Here is a 17,805-nt window from a genome sequence, read left to right as displayed (position 1 = left end):
CAGGGCTCTCCCTAAACCAGACTCTAGATAACGACTCTCCCTACACCAGACTCTAGATCAGGACTTTCCCTACACCTGGACATGAATCCTCTCCAGTCCCTCTGGGACGGGGTTTTCAGTTTGGTTTCCTATACAGTGGCTGAAAAGATTCTGATTCAAAGATCTGATCCCACACCAGGTCCTGTGTTAGGATGAGGTCAGAAACAACGATCAGCAGACCAACATGTCTGGGTCACAACAGGTCTGACCCCCAGCAGCCAACGACACCATCTGTTTATTTATGTGTTAATTTGTTAATTTGATTGAGACGATGCTTGTTTATGAACATCAGTCTAAAATAACGTAAACAGCTGGATTGTAGATACAACGTTCATGAAGGTGTGTTGTCCCTGATCCACAGAAACTTTCTCAGTCATGCAGCAGCAGTCAAACAGTCCAACATCTACTTTACCCACAGTTCACTCGTCCTCTTGTCAGAAACTTAACCTCTCCAACAGGCAGAGCAAAGGCCAGACAAGCACAGAAAGGAAAAGTACATATCACAGAGTACTGATGTCCTATGTGTCCCTCACACAAAAGATGGCCCATCCAGTCCCCCTTCCCCCTACTGAGTGATTTAGCCATAGCTCTCCAAACGCTTCCTAGTCAAACTTGGAATATGGTATAAAGGGGATGGGGGCTTTGTGGCGGAAATATAATTATGCTGGCTAAAAGCTGGCGAAGGTGGAGAATGGGGGATGACATCAGACCAATTTCACACTCAGGCCTCGGATGGCCGGGCCAAGCCTGGGCCTCGCCGCGCTGCACTGATCAAAGCCTGCTGCTGCCACCCCGAAAGCCAAAAAAAAGGGAGACTTAACTATGCTAATCTGCAGGACAAATATATTTTAATCTTGTTAGAATACAAGTTAATGCCACAGCTCAGGACCAAACTGTGGCTACCAGATTGTAAAGATACACAAACTCAGATTGTCTCATATGAAACTAGAGAAAAACAACAGCAGAGCATTGAAACAGTGAAAGAGTCTTTTTTTTGGCTGCCTCTGACCAACCTGGAAAACCTCAACAATACAAGCCCAGGACCAGCTCCTGGACCTGGACCTGCGCCCCCTACAGCTCCACAGGTGAACTGTTACAAACCACTGACTAACCTCTGATGATGTCACACCACTGGGTTTGTTAGGTTTAAGGAAAGATCTTGGTTTTGGTTCTGGCACTTAGTGGAGGTTAGAGGACCTTTATTGTCATGGTTACAGTAATAAAGACCATGATTGGACGTCGTGGTGTCCTGGACACGTCCCTCCACCCTGACCTCCCTGCTGTATGGACCTTATGACTCTTTAACATCACCTGACTTCCTGTTTTGCTCCCGTCATAATAACAAAGATCAGCAGAGGGCGGAATGTGTGGCTTGTAACAAAACAATTTCTGGGCTAGTTTTTTTTGGGCTGTGGAATAATCAATAATAATCAATATTCAGAAAAAACATCTGATTGGCTGACAGCTCACTGTTGTAGTAATTATGTATATTGAACAATTGCGCACCTCATTTTTTACAGAACACAACAAGGCCCCATCATCAGTCTTATTAGAGGAATGAAAACTAATTTATCTAAATTAATTAATTAAAGATCAATGTTAAAGAAGAAGCTTCAAGGAAATTAACTTCTTTTATTTTTCAAAACTCTGTTCGTCTTTAATCATTCGTTCGTCAGTTGTGCTGTATGTCCTGTATGTGTAGCATAATTGACAATAAAGCTGACTTTGACTTTGACTTTGACTATTTTGATGACAGACCCTACTCAGGTCCTCACAGAACACACTGGACTACATTTGATCCAGACTCATCATCTTTTAATCTGAAGGTCTGATTTCCTCCTGGACTCTGTGGAAGTTGACTTCCAGTGTTTTCAAAGTTCAGATCAAACATCTTGAGTTACTGACAGATGACAGTTCAGAGTCATCGACCACTGGAGTGACGCTGCACAGGGTACTGTATGCTCAGTGTAGTGTGTCCTTCATGTGGCAAGGCAGAACACAGAGGTGTGGAGGTGGGGGTGGTAGATTGGTGTGAGGAGGGAGGAGTTCATGTCACAGACTGTAACCCACAGACTGAACCACACCTTCCATCCACACACACCAAAGAAGCCAAAACCAGAACCGCCCAGGATCTCAGCGTTCTGGTGGTGGTGGCTCAGACTCAGACTCCACACTAAACTGGTTCATTTAGAAAGCTCAGTTTATGTGCAGCCTGGCTCCGGTCAAACTGTGAAGGAAGATAGAAATATAAATACTAATAACCGTTCACTCATTCATCACTGCAATGTTTGGAAATTCATTGACAATGCTGAGCTCACCAACGCCATCACAGCGATCTGAGAACAACATGATATCATCAGAAGAAGTCACATGATCAGACAGGTTGGAAACAGCCTAATCCTCCACTTGAAATAATCCCTCATTACACAGGAAGTGAGTCGCTGCAGTGAGAAGAGCAGGTCTGACTGTCTGTAAACTGTGTGTTCCTCTTCTCCTTCAGTCCTCAGCTGCCACAGTGAGGACAGACAGGAAGACATGCTCCTAGGGCCCAGGCTGGATTCAGACCTGTGCCTCTGTGGTAAGGACATAGTCCATGACGCTACATTTAACCAGGTAAGCTACCTGTGCACCCTCCATTAGCTTGTCTCCAAGCTGCTGATGTGACTGTGTTTCTGGAGCTGTCAGACTGCAGACCCAGGTTTGACTCAGTTAATAGCAGCCTTCATGACAGCCACCTCCCTCTGTCTTACCAACATCACAGGAGCTCTGCTGGCTACAATTAACAGTTCAGTTGTCAATCATGGAGCTGTGGGAAATAAGTGTGAGTGTTGTCTGTCACCCTGGAGCCAGTCAGCACCTTGGTAACCCTTGATCAGTCAGGGGTGGAAGCGGGACTCCTTGACATTTCCAGACAGGCAGCTACACAATGAGTTTGTGCGAGTCCTACTGTGACTTCAGTCCCTGGGCAGAGAAGAAACCAAGGCAGCAGAGAGGGAGGGGGGAAGCAGATTTACAGATGCTGGTGCAGGAGCAACAAGCAGAGAGGAGGACACCCTGTAAAGGAGAGATGCTGCTCTGCAGTCAGTGTCCTACTGGACTGCCCAGCAGCTGATCTCAGGTTGATGCTCATTTAATTGGTTAACCAATTAAATGAGCAGGTGCAATTGAAAATGGGTTAGGATTACTGATTATGTCTTTATAAATGTTTACAGCATCATTATTTTTAAATGAACTTGAAAATTCATCCTCATTACCCTGACTAGTAGTTTTTAAAGCAACAAGCTGCTACTGACCACGCTCCCTCTGAAGACTAGATCCAGAAGTAGAGAACTAGATTATTTCCAATAAGAAAAGAAAAATAACTCCTGTGACTGGATTATTTCTATTAATTCAAGAAAAATAACTCAGTGACTGGATTATTTCTATTAAAAAGAAGAAAAGACCAGGAAGAACCAGCAGCTGATGAAGTAGGTGTTGTGAAGAATGTCCACTCAAACCTGACAAAAACTAAAGTGCACATCATGGTTTGTCAAGATTTCTTCTTTTATTTTTCAAAAAGTTCATCAATCATTTGTCAAAAAGTGATTTTGTTTACAGTATCTCGTGGTTCCACCTTCGTCTTCTGACAGCATCAAACACTACAACTCCTCGTTTGTGTGGCTGCTGTCTCTACAGTAGTCTGAAACACAGAGGCAAACACATTGGAGTCCAGGTTCAGGACTGGTCTAAACCAGAGAGACATGATGCCTAACAACAATGATGACATTTACTGTTTACTGTAAAATTTGAGGTCATTTATCACTGTTGTGAACACAAGCTCAGACTCAGAAACCTGCTGCCATACAGAGGACTGGTGGGGGGATGGGGGTGTGAAGACGCCGTGGTACCTGAGACTCGGCTGCAGAGCTCCTCCTCCACCTGCTCTACGTCCCGGCTGAACAAAGAGATGATGTTGTCCTCCAGCTCCTCCACCACCGACTCACACTGAGACACAAACACAAGAGCAGATGAAAGACTTAGCCTGGGGGGGGGGGGGGCAGCTTGGTCACGCACACAAACACACACAGAGTCACATCTTTTCACACACGGCGTTTGCATAGTGGTAGCGATGTTTTCCCTCAGTCTGCCAAATTGTTCGGCCATCTTGGCGGGCGGTGGTCATGCTGCAGCCTCCACCCGTCACGCTGAATCTGAGTCAGATTTAGTTTGTGCAGCAGGAGCTGTGGTGAGTTCAGCTCAGGCTGATGTGGATTTATTTTAGCTCAGACTCAGGTCTGCAACAACCAGATCTCCTCTTGCCCTGATGAAGATGATGAAGATGATTTTGAAACACTCACAGTAAAACAGCTTCTCTTTCCAACCAACATGTTTCACTGATGAGACACAGGTCAGCTGACTGACAGGAAACTTTACATCAACTACAAACGTCCTGTGGTGAATTCAAGTGACTGACCTCAGCATACACACACACACACACACACACACCCACACACACACCCACACACAGTGTAATTTAAATATTTTGAAGTTTTTAAATATTTGTTCATATTAGTTTTTTTAGTTTAAAGTTCTTAGGTTTGTGTTGTTCTACTATTTAATTAGTTTTTCTCTTCCTTTAAACTGCAGCATGGATTATTTTACAGTTCAAAAGGATAGAATTAATTCTATAATCTATAATCATTATTTATCAATTATCAATTAATCAGTTAATTAAGATTTTAAATTAAATGTAACAAAGAGTCGACGTATATGTGGTGTGAGTGTGTTTAACTGTCTCTTGTACATTAAGTCGCAGCAGCTCCCTGTTTACTTTATAACACTTCACACACACCTGTAACCCTGGTCCTGTAAACCAGGTCCTGTAACCCTGGTCGTGTAACCTGGTCCTGTAAACCTGGTCCTCGTCTCACACATTCAGTCTATTCTCTGGTTCACTATGGACTCACTGCGAACTTGAGGCCCTCGGATGCCCCGGGGCCACCGAATTGGAAGTTCTTAAAGTCGGGGAGGCCCCCGGGGGCCCTGCTGGTCCTGGGAGCAAACCTCAGGTACTGTCTGTGCTGAGTGTCGGGGTTCACGTAAAGGGCGTAGTCGCTCATGCTGCTGCACACGTGGTCCAGTAGCTCGCTGAGGTGAGTCTCTGAGCGAGCGAGAGGCACCTGGTCACAACCAGAGAGAGAGAGAGAGAGAGAGAGAGAGAGAGAGAGAGAGAGAGAGAGAGAGAGAGAGAGAGAGAGAGAGAGAGAGAGAGAGAGAGAGCAGGCGATCAGCTGGTGCTGCGAGTTCACCAGAGTCCCTCTGACCGTCACACAGAGAGTCCTGGTCTGGACTCTGACCCTTACACAGAGACAGGAAACACAGGAAATAAAAAACAAAAAATACAACAACACTTCCTGTTGCCTGGCAACAGCACAAAGGTCTGATCCTGGTGAGGAAGGAGAGGCGGTCTTCCTCATGATGAGGGGAGGGGGGGGGGTGTCAGCAGGGTGACCTCCTGTTTCCGCTGGTTTCTGACTTTTAACCTGTATGAGGACCCTTCCCACCTCTTCATCCAACCCCCCTCCACCCCCCCTGGATGAGGAGGCGCTGGTGTCTAGACGACAGGTCAAGACAGGTGCAGTGCTGGACGGTTCCAGCTGGAGAAAGACTGGGGGTGGGGTCAGTGGAGGAGATGGAGGAACTGGAGGCCTGAACTGAAGCCAAGTGCAGGGTAAACAGCTCATCTCCTGAGCCCCCCCCCATTCCTTTCAGCCATTCATCCCCCTCCACTGTCCACTGATCAAAGGAGGAAATCTTCCTTGTCTTCTGTGGTCAAAAGGTTGTTGGGGGGGTGGGGGGGTACAGCAGGGGGGGGGGGGGGGTCCTGCAGATGAACTGGATTTAGTAACAATGCAGGTTTATTATTCCCTGACCCCTTTGGCTGGGTTCCCTTCCGGGCCAAGCCCACTGACTACACACACACACACACACACACACACACACACACACACACACACACACACACACACACACACACACACACACACACACACACACACACACACACACACACAAAGGGCCTCTCTACCATTTGTATTCCTTCATGTGTTTCTAGCCTCAGTAAAAATGAATCCTTGGTTCTGTCTCTCAGGACCTGGTTCTATCCTCTCACTGATCCTTGTGGTCTCTTCAGGACCTGGTTCCGTCCTCTCACTGATCCTCGTTATCTTCAGGTTCTGGTTCTGGGCTCTCACTGATCCTCGTGGTCTCTTCAGGACCTGGTTCCGTCCTCTCACTGATCCTCGTGGTCTCTTCAGGACCTGGTTCTGTCTCTTCAGCACCTGGTTCCATCCTCTAATTGATCCTCTTGGTCTCTTAAGGACCTGATTCCATCCGCTCACTGATCCTTGTGGTGTCTTCAGGACCTGATTCTGTCCTCTCACTGATCCTCATGGTCTCTTTAGGACCAGGTTCTGGTTCATCAGGAAGGAAGTCCACAGAGTATCACAGCACAGGGCCAAAGGTCGGAGGGTGAGCTCTGAGGGATGTAGGTCATGCTAGCCGATGACAATGAGGTTCACCTGTCAATCAAAATCTGCCTGTGATGACTTTGACACCAGTGATGACATCATTTCCTCCAATGAAGAAGAGATCAGGACCAGACTAATGTAGAAATACTGATCCATGTCATCATCTGCTGAGAGGCCTGTCACACACTCAGAGCCCTCAGCAGCTGTAGCTCTGACCACAGGAGACAATCATAATAACTAACTGATAATAATAATAATAATAATAATAACAAACTCTAAACAGCAGCTGAAACTCAAAGTCCTTTATTACAAAACTGAGGTAGGAAATAAAAACACCAGCTGAAGCTTTCACATGTAGCTCATAGTCTTCATTCGTCTTCTCATTGGTCCTTATTAAATGTTTTTTATTATTGTCATTAATGAAGTTTATTTTGTTAAACTAGTTTCAGATAAAATAAATTTGACTCATGTTCTTGACCCCGTCAGATCTGATGTTTATTGAGGGTCAGTAGAAAACAGTTTGCTCAGCTGATCATAAGCTTTCGTCATATGTTGTCACTAAATAAATAAACATGAATCATCACATGTGCTGAATATATGTGATATCATATATCATCATCATCATCATCATCGTGACATCACATAAACACAGATTTCACTAAACTGGGTTTGAAATTTAAACTCAGTCCTGAATCTCATCCAACCCCCATTTAAAAAAAAAGAAAAGAGAAAAGCACCAAGCACCCCCCCCCCCCCCCCCCCGATGCCCCCACCCGACAATGAAACCACGTCGGTCCATCTCAGCCCATGGGCTTGGGTCTGAGTCATTATCATGCCATGCTACAAAATGGTTTGGAATTAAAGCCCTTCCCTGCCAGTCGCAGCCTCCTGAAAGGAGCTGTCACTCACAGCGTTGTTTGAAGAATGGGGTGGGGGTGAGGGGCTGCAACCAGTCGCGCCAAAGAATAGGCTTCTCAGGATGCTATCCTCCATTCAATTCCCACTGGACAGGCAGACATTATTGCAGCGCTGTGGACAGGGGCCTTTCAGTGTCATTGTCCTGGTGATTCAGGATGAAGACGACTCATAAATTAATAATAATAATAATAATAATTATTTCATCATCGGATGAGGAAGAGGAGGAGGAAGACGAGACATAATCTAGACCATTAACACATGGAGCAGAGAATCATCAAGGTCTCACTGAAAGAAATAGTTAGCAGCTAATTCTGACTGAAACACAGAGGTCAGGCAAAGAAGAGGATGGAGGACAGGTGAGGGGGGGGATGGAGGACAGGTAAGGCCCTGGCTCGGTGCAGCGTCCTGGGGAAAATCATTTTTCAGTGATTAGATCAGAGTCAGGGCATTGTTAGCCTAGCTCAGCATAAAGATGATAATTAAACGATATAATTCATATTTTGAATTAATCAGAATACTCTATGATTTCTGACATTGATGTATACAGGTGTGTATGTGTATATGTATGTATATATATATATGTGTGTATACAGGTGTGTATGTGTGTGTATGCAGGTGTATTACCTTGTTTGTTTTTTGTTTCCATATTTTTTTCTGAGCTTATTTTGGTTCAGGTCTAGAATCACCACAGCTCAAAAGAACAACTCAATATTGAAAGTTTCATTTTCATGTTTCAGAGACTGCTGTGTTATTTGGTGGTGGGGGGAGGGTCTTTATGAGTGTTTGCTCTGTTTACTCACTTAATTCAATTTATAAACAAAGGATTGACAAATGAATCATTGTTTATTATTAATAATAATTGTAAATACTGATCTGGATCCATTTCTGGGGAAGCCAGTGAGGGATTGTTTGGCACTGGGATCCTGAGGATCAGTCGGGTCCTGAGGTCTGAACTACAGTGACACTAAAACCAGGACCTGGACTCTCTGAGATGAATACACTGCTTATTCATGAAATAGTACCAGTATGTGAAGAACAGGAGCTGGTCTGCTCTAAAGAGGGTAACACTGGATCTCAGGAACCAGGTTCATTCAAGAATCTAGTTTCTCACTGTCACTGTTTTCTGTAGATGACCTGGGGTCTGAGTCTTGAACAGACCGGCCCCCCTTTCCTCACTCGTTTGACTTCAGGCTCAATCTGAATGAGCTGAATTAAAAACTGCAGGTCTCTGTGCAGGTCTATGTTCAGATCTGTGTTCAGGTCAGTGTTCAGGTCTCTGTGCAGGTCTGTGTTCAGGTCTCGGTTCAGGTCTCTGATTTATTTAAACAGTTTTCACAGCCTCTGGCCAAAGTTCTTCACAATGAAATAATTAAAATCAAAACCATCAAACACCAGATGAGACCATATGTGACTGACACACCTGTCTGAACAGGTGGTTTTAGGTTCTCCAATGGTCGACAGGAAGATATTTCTTATAAATTCAGGTGTCTGAAGCGCCCCTCTTTGTGCAGCTCTGCTAATGTGTTTCCTGACTTCACAAACCACATGACTAAATTAACAGATTGTGTTGGACTATTCCTTTAAGGCCCCAGCGGAGAGATGTCCCTCACTCAGTCACATCTCTGGGCTGTGATGTGTCAGCTGGCCTTTGTGCATCCTCTCATTCTCAATGCATGACTTCCCACCGGTCACTATGAGATCAGCTCACCGCTCCAACTAAGTTCAATGTCTTTGGAGGCCTTAAATGTGTCTTTGTTGCAGCAGGCAGGTTTAACTTTTGTGCCAGAGAGCAGCCCCATGCCCCCAGGAAGTCCTACTGTGAGGGGGGGGCAAAGAGCAGAGACTTAAAACCTGCAAATCCTCCTCACTGATGGCATCTGAGCTGTGACATCCCTCCCTCTCCGATTCACACCGGGTCAACAGCTGCTGAAAAGGAGGGAGCTGGGAGGGCACGGGATCAAGGTTTGTCTTCTTCAGGGCTCAGCAACATTTGATGGAGCAAACAAAGAAACAGGTGGAGGTTAGAGTCAGCTAGGAGCAGAGGAGGAGCCACAACCTGTCCTGGTGAACAGCACCATCACAACCACAAACCAGGATCAACCAGTCCACCAGTCCTCCAACCTGATCAACCAGTCCTTCAAAAAGTCAACCAGTCCTCCAACCTGCCCATCCAGTCCGCCAACCTGATCAACCATCAAGAGAGATGGTTTTTGGTTCTTTAAACCACAGATATATCTTCTGATGGGAATCAACACTTCTGCTAAAACACTTGAGGAGTTAAAATCTGGAGTTACTAGTTTATAGTATTTTCTGCAACTAACCAACTTCAGAGGAGACAATCTGCTTCCTGTTTACATTAGCTTGCACATGCCCAGTGCAGTGAATGGTCATCATGTATTTAGTTAGTCCGGACAGAGTTTAATTCTGATACAAATTTAAAAGATGAAAACCTGTGAGTGAGGAGACAGCCTCAGTCTGAGCTGAAACATCTCATCTGCTCTGTGCCATTAGAACAACAACACATTTGTTGTTAATCTCTCTGAACTCCTCTGAACTTATGGAAGCTCAAGAGGAACAAATTCATCAACTAAACCTGTTACTCTGTGGTCCCCTCTGACTCAGGTCATCAGGTGTGAAAGATATACTGAGGTGCATTATGGGAAGTGGAAGAACACACACACACACACACACACACACACACACACACAGCTGGGAGACAAATTAAGTGCAGGAAGAAGAGTATTTAGCATTGGTATCTAAATTAATTCACGTTTAATGAGCAGCTCAGAGTGACACATGAGCAGCATCAATGTTAGCATAAAGGACACAACAGTTCTGCCCAGTCTGCCCTGTCTTCAAATGTGTCCAACAGACACACACAGACAGACACCAACAGACACACATGAGTATGAAGATGGTTAGAGCAGGAAACATCAGAGAAACTAAGCCACATGTTTGAGCCTCAGTCAGACCCAGACAGATGAGTAGTCTGAGACCAGAATCAGAGACTAGCAGACGTATCAGAACAGTTAGCATCGTTAGCATCTTTTATTAGTTTATGTTGTTTGTTAGCTTGTAACTGGCAGCGGCTGACACAGTGTTTGTGGCTGTGCTAATGCTAACTCTGACTCTCTGTACTGACAAGGTTTCAGGTGTATTCAGATGTACCCCCCGTCCCCACAAGTTGACAGGATTGGTTCCTTAGGTTCCTTAGGAGCCAACCTCCATCATTTCACAGACCAACAGGATATCATCTACAGAATAATTTAGCTTTTCATCCAGCTCTCTCATTTCCCATCAGTCAGTGCAGCTATCAGTGACGGTCTAAACAGGAAATCAATATCACAGCTGGACAGAAACTATGACTGGGAGCATCAACATCACCACAACAACTGTAACTGAAAACCAAGAATGACCTGCACCGACTAGATGAAGTTCTCATGATCACAGAAATCAGTGGTCTTCCTTTGAAACCAGTTCTCCAGTGATGAGGTGTGGATCTGTCCTAATGACGAGGAAGGATGAGGTGCACATACATACAGTCATTGATATACGAAAATTGATATAATCAATGATATGAATATTGATATAATCAATTATTAGAATATTGATATAATCATTGATTTGTGAAAATGTATATATTCATTGATTTGAATATTGATATAATCAATTATTTGAATATTGATATAATTTCAATATTGATTTCAATATTGATACACTACAGGCCGAAAGTTTGGAAGCAAGGCCAATACAGGCCAAACATTTGGAAGCAAGTCTCTGTTCACAATGCCTTTCTTAAAAACCAGAATGAGTTCTATGGATTTTGGGATGTATTTACTGCATGATCAGACTTTGCTTTCATTGATATGCACCATTTTCCTCAATTTTCTTTTAGGTATACGTTGATGTTACCAGACCATTGCTGAATAAATGTTAACAAAAGAAAAGAAGGGCTTAGTTTTAGGGTTGAGAAGATTTGCAACTTCAGTGCAAAAGTAAAAAAACAAATCACAATTTGCATTATTCACTTTAGCTCTTTGGCTTTTGAGAGTTTGCATACAAAAATCCCAATAAATCTCTACTGTGTTCGTATCTCTGACAAACTACCAAAAAAATGGCTAGAAAGAAACAGTTGAGTAAAGAAACAAGATTACAGATTTGTACATTGAGGAAAGAAGGATACACTGAAAGAGAAATTGCAAAATGCCTAAAGGTGTCCAACAAAGGAGTTAACTACACTCTGAAGAGACTAGAAGAAACAGGAAGTTAGGATGATAGAAAAAGGTCTGAAAGAAAGAGGGTTACTACAAAAGCAGAGGATAAACATATCATTGTCACCAGTAAGAGAGGCCGGCGAAAAACAGCACCACAAATAAGGGAGGAAATCAACATGACAAGGTCAAAACCCATATCTCTGACAACTGTGAAAAGATGTTTGAGAAAGGCTAGCCTGAAGGGTTGTGTATCTGCAAAAAAAACACTACTTTGTCCACAGAACAAGAAAAGGTCTATGTCTGCAGACAAACTAGTGAACGTCTTAAAGCACCATGTGTAACACCCACAAGTGTTGGTAGTGCCATGGTATGGGGATGTTTTGTAGGAGATTTGTTTGAAGTAAAGGGTATCATGAAGAAGGAACAGTACCACTCCATCCTCCAGCATCATGCAGTTCCATCTGGACTAAGACTTGTGGGTCGAAAGTTTGTTTTGCAGCAAGATAATGACCCTAAGCATTCTTCCAAGCTCGGGGTTACCTTGACAAAAAAGAAGAGGAAGGTGTTCTTCAAAAGATGGTTTGGCCCCTCAGTCTCCAGACCTCTCTCCAATTGAGCTTGCGTGGAACCAATTGGATCGATCAGTCAGAAAAGTGCGTCCCACGAATCAGCAGTCTCTCATTGATGAACTTAAGAAAGCTTGGAATGCAATTCCTGGCACATACCATAAAAAAACTTGTGGAACGAATGCCTCTTATATGCTATGCTGTTGTTAAAGCCAGAGGAGGTGACTTTGAAGAAAACAAAGTCTAAGCAAGAAAAACCCAAATACCTGATAATTATAGTAAAAAATGTATTCTGATAAGTGACTCTATACAATAATCATGTTTATTTTGTTGCAAAGTATGCCAATGAAACTATGATCTTTTTTTGTACAAATTTGATCTTGCTTCCAAACTTTTGGCCTGTAGTGTATATATGAATGTTGATTAAGGCTGTTAATCGAAAATATTTAATTGCGATTAATCGCATGATTGTCCAAAGTTAACTCACGATTAATCACAAATTAATCACACATTTTTTATCTGTTCTAAATGTACCTTAATGGGATATTTTTCAAGTTTTTAATACTTTTATCAACATGGGAGTGAACAAATATGCTTGCTTTATGCAAATGTATGTTTATCATGCAACAATCCAAAACAATGACAAATACTGTCCAGAATATCCTCAAGAATAACCTTAAAGGTACTGCATGCTAAAAAAAATATGCTGAAAGCATAACATGCTGTCATTCCCTGGATCCTGCACACTGAAAGCACCTTTCTCACACTCTGTAACTGTGTCTAACTTCACATGGGGGGAAAATAAGGCTCACAAAAACATCCCCTTCTACTAAATAGAATCAAAACAGGGAGATACAAAAAATAAATGAAAACAAGGTTTGTTAAACTTGTCATTCAAAATATCCTTTTCTTTATCCATTTCTGCTCTTGAAGGTTTGTTTCTGCTTATCATCCACAACGTTACTGCTGCATCGCTTCCCAATTTCCCAAAGTAGGGGGGTGGGCCGAAGGTCATAATCACAGAACGTGCATGCGTTAATTGCGCGTCAAAAAACATAGTGCCGTTAAAAGGAATTTGTTTTAACCCGTTAATATTTTGACAGCCCTAATGTTGATATAATCAATGATTTGAATATTTATATAATCATATATTTGAATATTGATAAACTCATTGATTTGAATAGCTGGTGTCCTTCTCACTGCTCTGTCTCTCTCTGTCTTTTAATATTTGTGTATGTAGAATTTTCTCTAGGTTTTCTCTTGTATGTATTTTGTCCTTATGGGCTCCTATACTGTGTCCTTCTGATGTTTCACTGCTCTGCTGTGATTCATAGGAGGGGACAGCAGTTCTCTGAGCGTGCAGAAATACAGGTACCTGAGAGCTGACAGGTGAGTGTGAGGTCAGGTGACACAGTGTTCTGTACCTTTTTGTCTTTCACGGTTCCATCAGGGTTGAGTCTGAAGCTGCCCACGTTGATGGTCTTCTTTGGGTCCACCTGACTGATTGAGTAGTTCAGTTCATCCACAATTGCTTTGCATGCTGGGAAACACAGATGAATGTCAGTAAAAGTGACAGTGACATGCTCATGTCCATCAGCTGAGACTGAGCCTTTGATAACAAGTGCTAATAATCAATAAAATACTGAATCTGACACTAATCACAGCTTGATTAGCAACAAAGATCAATTATCTGTTTGATTAAGAAAAATCACTGATTTCAGGTAAAACAGTGACAACATCACACATGAAGAGGACGTTCAGTCAAACAGTGTTTGACTCTCTCTCAGTTCGAGATAAACACACAATCAGCTGTGAAGAGGGACAACAGAGGATTCACTGACTGTGGAAGCTGAACTTTCATTGTCTGTGATACTGTTTCATGGAATTTTGATCAATCGGTCACTGAAAATCTTTGAAAAACAGCCTAAAACGGTGTCGTGAAAGTTTGATCAAAGATAATTGGAGTCCAGCAGAGAGACTTGTGTTTTCTTTGACAGAAACAAGTGGCCAAGAAATCAAAAGGAATTATTAGCCAATCGGATCATGTTCTGCCCAGTGACATCACTGTAACAACCTCAGGGCGGTGTTACAGTGAACCTGTGAGGAGAATGAACTGCTGCTCTGATGCTTCATTCCCTCTGCTGTCAGGCTGCTAAACTCTAAACTGATAGAGGTTACATGAAAATGTTTAAAATCAGTCATGTTACTATTTTTATGATTTAGTCACTTCATGAATTGTAACAAATGTGTTATTTTTATTCTTTATTTATTTATTTTACTCACTTGTATTGACCCATGTTATGTTGACCTGTTACCTCTGAAATGTAACTAGTTCTCTGTGGGTTTCGAAGTTGTGTGTATGGACTCAGTTAACTGCAAATGAACTGCCCTTCTTGGGATTAATAAAGTTGTCTGAATCTGAATCCATCTACTTCCTGGTCTGACTTGGTCCTGCTGTGACATCACAGACACGTAGACTCAGTCTGACCTCCAGCTGGTGCAGAGAGCATGATCAGTAGTCTGTAGTTTGGTTTAGACCCTGTGATCATGTGACCACTTAGATCTCCAGTGTGAGTCACTGAAGGGTCAAAGGTAAAAAAAACAGAAAACTAAAGGATCTGCAGAGAACTACAAACATGTCTCCCACGTATTTGATGTATCATTGGTTCTTTCAGCAGGTTCTTGTCATGATGCTGTTGTTACCTCAAACAGATGAGGAGTTCAGCACCCTGGAGTAAACCCACCGTCAGTTGACTCACCTGAGCAGTAGAGCACCTGGTCCCTCTTTCCCTGGCTGCTGCCAATGAAGACAGACAGTACCACCACAGTCATCTGAATAATCCATGAGGCCATACTGAACCTGAGAAGACACACAGAGTGAGCAGCACGAACCAGTCTGAGGAATCACATCAAGGTCTTTAAGAGCTGAGGAAGACCTCCACCTGGATCCTCGACTTGGTCACGAAGGCCAATAATCAATAATCATTCATCCATAAGCATCAGGGTGATATGAACTCAAGACTCATTTCACCCATGTCTCCAAACACAGTAATAAAATGGATCAGTGCATTCTAAGTTAAAGAACACCTGTACCTTCACACCTGGTCCACTGCTGCTTCTCACCTGCGTTACAGTCAGTCATTAACACAGGTGACGTAAACCTCTCACCTGAGTTACAGTCATTAGCACAGGAAACATCAACTTCTCAACTGTGTTACAAAATCTCTGCCGCTGTGGTAAAAGGTCAAAGCTACAAGACGCCAGTGGCCATGAAAACAGAAGTCAACTACGAATCCCAGGATGCATTTCTAAACAAACAGCCAATCAGCAAGCAAGTGATAGCTACAGATGACGGTGCTGCTTCCTCACTGTGAACAGTGTTAGTTATGTAAACAGTGACGGTAAACATAACTAACACTGTTCACAGTGAGGAAGCAGTTTGAGTCTAATACTTCATTCATAAACAAAGTGTAAACCTGAAAAATTCTGTCTGGCTCTCTCTTGTTCTGTCTGGTTCCGTCCATGTCGTGCAGATGGGTGGACACTGTTTGGTTGGAGTAAAGGGTGGAGACAGTCATGAAAGTGTAAATGAGGATTGTAAAGGTAGAGTGGTTCGGTATGACATCAGAGCTGTGAGGTCATAATTCAGTGTGTCACTTCCTGTTCCTGTGCAGATTGAATGTCCTCTCAGTGAACACATTAGTGTGTCTTTGTGTGTGGTGTCGTGAACTCTGCTGTTACACACTGAACCTCCACCAGCTGAGCAGTGCCACACAAACTCACACACACACATAACACAATTTCTTGTTGTTGTGTAATCAGGGATCTTTCAGTCGTTGTTGTTGTCCGCTCCACAAACCAACATTCAGTCTCGAAAAACTCGTGAGAAGTGACAGGAAATGATGTGAGACCAGGAACGATGATTTTTGAAAATAACATTTTTGAACAATATGTTTTATGATCGAGGTCTTCAGGGACCAAGGGACAACATGGACAGATAGAAAAGATTATTACATTTTAACAGCTTAACATTCCCTGACAGGTCCAGAGCCAGACCCTTCAGGTGTCTGTGAGTCTCTGGGATGGAGTGATTGAACTGTGGACAGTGATGGAGCCTCTGGTCTGTGGTTTCTGGAGGGTGACCCTCTGTAATCACAGGGTGGACAATCGCGCAGTGTGAACAACATCACCTGACAGTTGTGCCAACACAGCAGCTCAGAGCCGTGGCCCTGTTGTCAGCAGTGGTAAGCTCAGGACACCATCGATGGTCAGATGAGATCAGAGTCCAGCATCTGGACCCGGGTCGCGGCAGTCCTGCGTCATGTTCTCTGTTTGTGAAACTACTGGGACACTTCCCGAATAAACGGCACATTGTGTCCAGAAAGTGTAAATTGTAATGAGTAAATGTGATTGTATTTGTTGTTATTTGACACTGAATTCAAACCCCACCGGTGGTCCTCGGTGCAGTGAGAGTTACAGCTGACCCAAATGTGAAGAAGAAGACAGTGTGTCCGTACCCGGGCTCGGTACGACCGTGAACTGTATTTCATCACGTTCTTGCAGATACGACCGTCAGCCAGAACGGAAGAGCATCTTAAATTGCGACATTTCGCGTCGGGGTTAGGTGCTCAGAGCTGCACACATCACAGCGAGCTGTGGCCGGCAGGCAGCCTGTCTTACCTGAGGAGGAGAGCAAGCTGCACGCGTTGCTGTGAGCTGTCACCAGCCACCTGTTGTCCACATGCTCAGTCCCTGTCACCTCACAGACAACCCTCATTCGCACCACACTGCACGTTCTCATCTTCCGCTCAGAACTTTCAAAGTAAAATCTTTATTGACCAGCATTAGTTAAGCTGAGTCCTCCGCGGGGACTGAGACAACGGAGGACGTGTAGCGGAAGTACACAGTGATGAAGGTCGTATCTCTATTTGCTCCTCCTCCACAGCTCCATCACACTCTCCACCCTACACCATCCGTGCTTTTATGTTGAAGGGGCAGTCAGCTGCTTCCTCGTCGCTGGCCGCGGCTCAGCTGACGGTGAACAGGGTGTCAGTCGGTATCCGGACGTGCCCGGCTGTGGTGGAGCCACGTTCAATCAGCCATTGGCCCGTCAGCCAATTATGTTGCACACTCAGAGAACACGGACAAATCAGACAGCTGCCGTGTTGTCCAGGCCGCTTCTGTTCAGTGAAGCGGTCAGAGTTGTCGGCTGAGGCGTTTAATGACCCGCGGAAATAATCTGTAATTTAATAACGACTCATTAATATATGAACAGATGATCATTCAAGGCAACGAAATAAATAAATAATAATCAATATTAGTTAATAAAACGTGTGTGTGTGTGTGTGTGTTTGAGTGTGTGACAGAGAGCCGGAGAGGGGAATCTGACCTGGTTTCTCTGCTACTACTTGAATGTCATCTGTAACATCAAGGTCCCGGGTTTCATTAATCAGCAACAGCCACATTATGTTTTCTTTCTCTGGTTTGTACCTTTCTGTGTATCGAGGAAGCTGAGGAGAGAGCAGGCCTCACTGCCTGGCCCAGGTTTACCTGTGATTG

At 43.8% G+C, this 17,805-nt stretch overlaps 1 protein-coding gene across 1 annotated transcript; it reads right to left on the bottom strand.

Annotated features, from left to right (window-relative positions):
• Positions 1–3,563: 3,563 nt before the first annotated feature.
• cnpy1 (canopy FGF signaling regulator 1) lies at positions 3,564–17,083 on the bottom strand. The gene is made up of 6 exons (XM_071491804.1): positions 16,927–17,083; positions 15,006–15,106; positions 13,671–13,786; positions 4,986–5,198; positions 3,927–4,023; positions 3,564–3,718 (listed from the first exon to the last, which is right to left on the bottom strand). The coding sequence occupies exons 2-6, from the start codon at positions 15,097–15,099 to the stop codon at positions 3,678–3,680; spliced, it is 561 nt and encodes a 186-aa protein (XP_071347905.1). The 5' UTR covers positions 15,100–15,106; positions 16,927–17,083; the 3' UTR covers positions 3,564–3,677.
• Positions 17,084–17,805: the final 722 nt, after the last annotated feature.

This window comes from Trachinotus anak, unplaced genomic scaffold (assembly GCF_046630095.1).
Source record: "Trachinotus anak isolate AG129_WGS33_773 ecotype Australia unplaced genomic scaffold, CSIRO_AGI_Tana_v1 ptg000012l, whole genome shotgun sequence".
NCBI lineage: Eukaryota > Metazoa > Chordata > Actinopteri > Carangiformes > Carangidae > Trachinotus > Trachinotus anak.
Note: the sequence above shows the minus strand (reverse complement) of the source record. Positions and strands in the feature narration are given on the sequence as shown.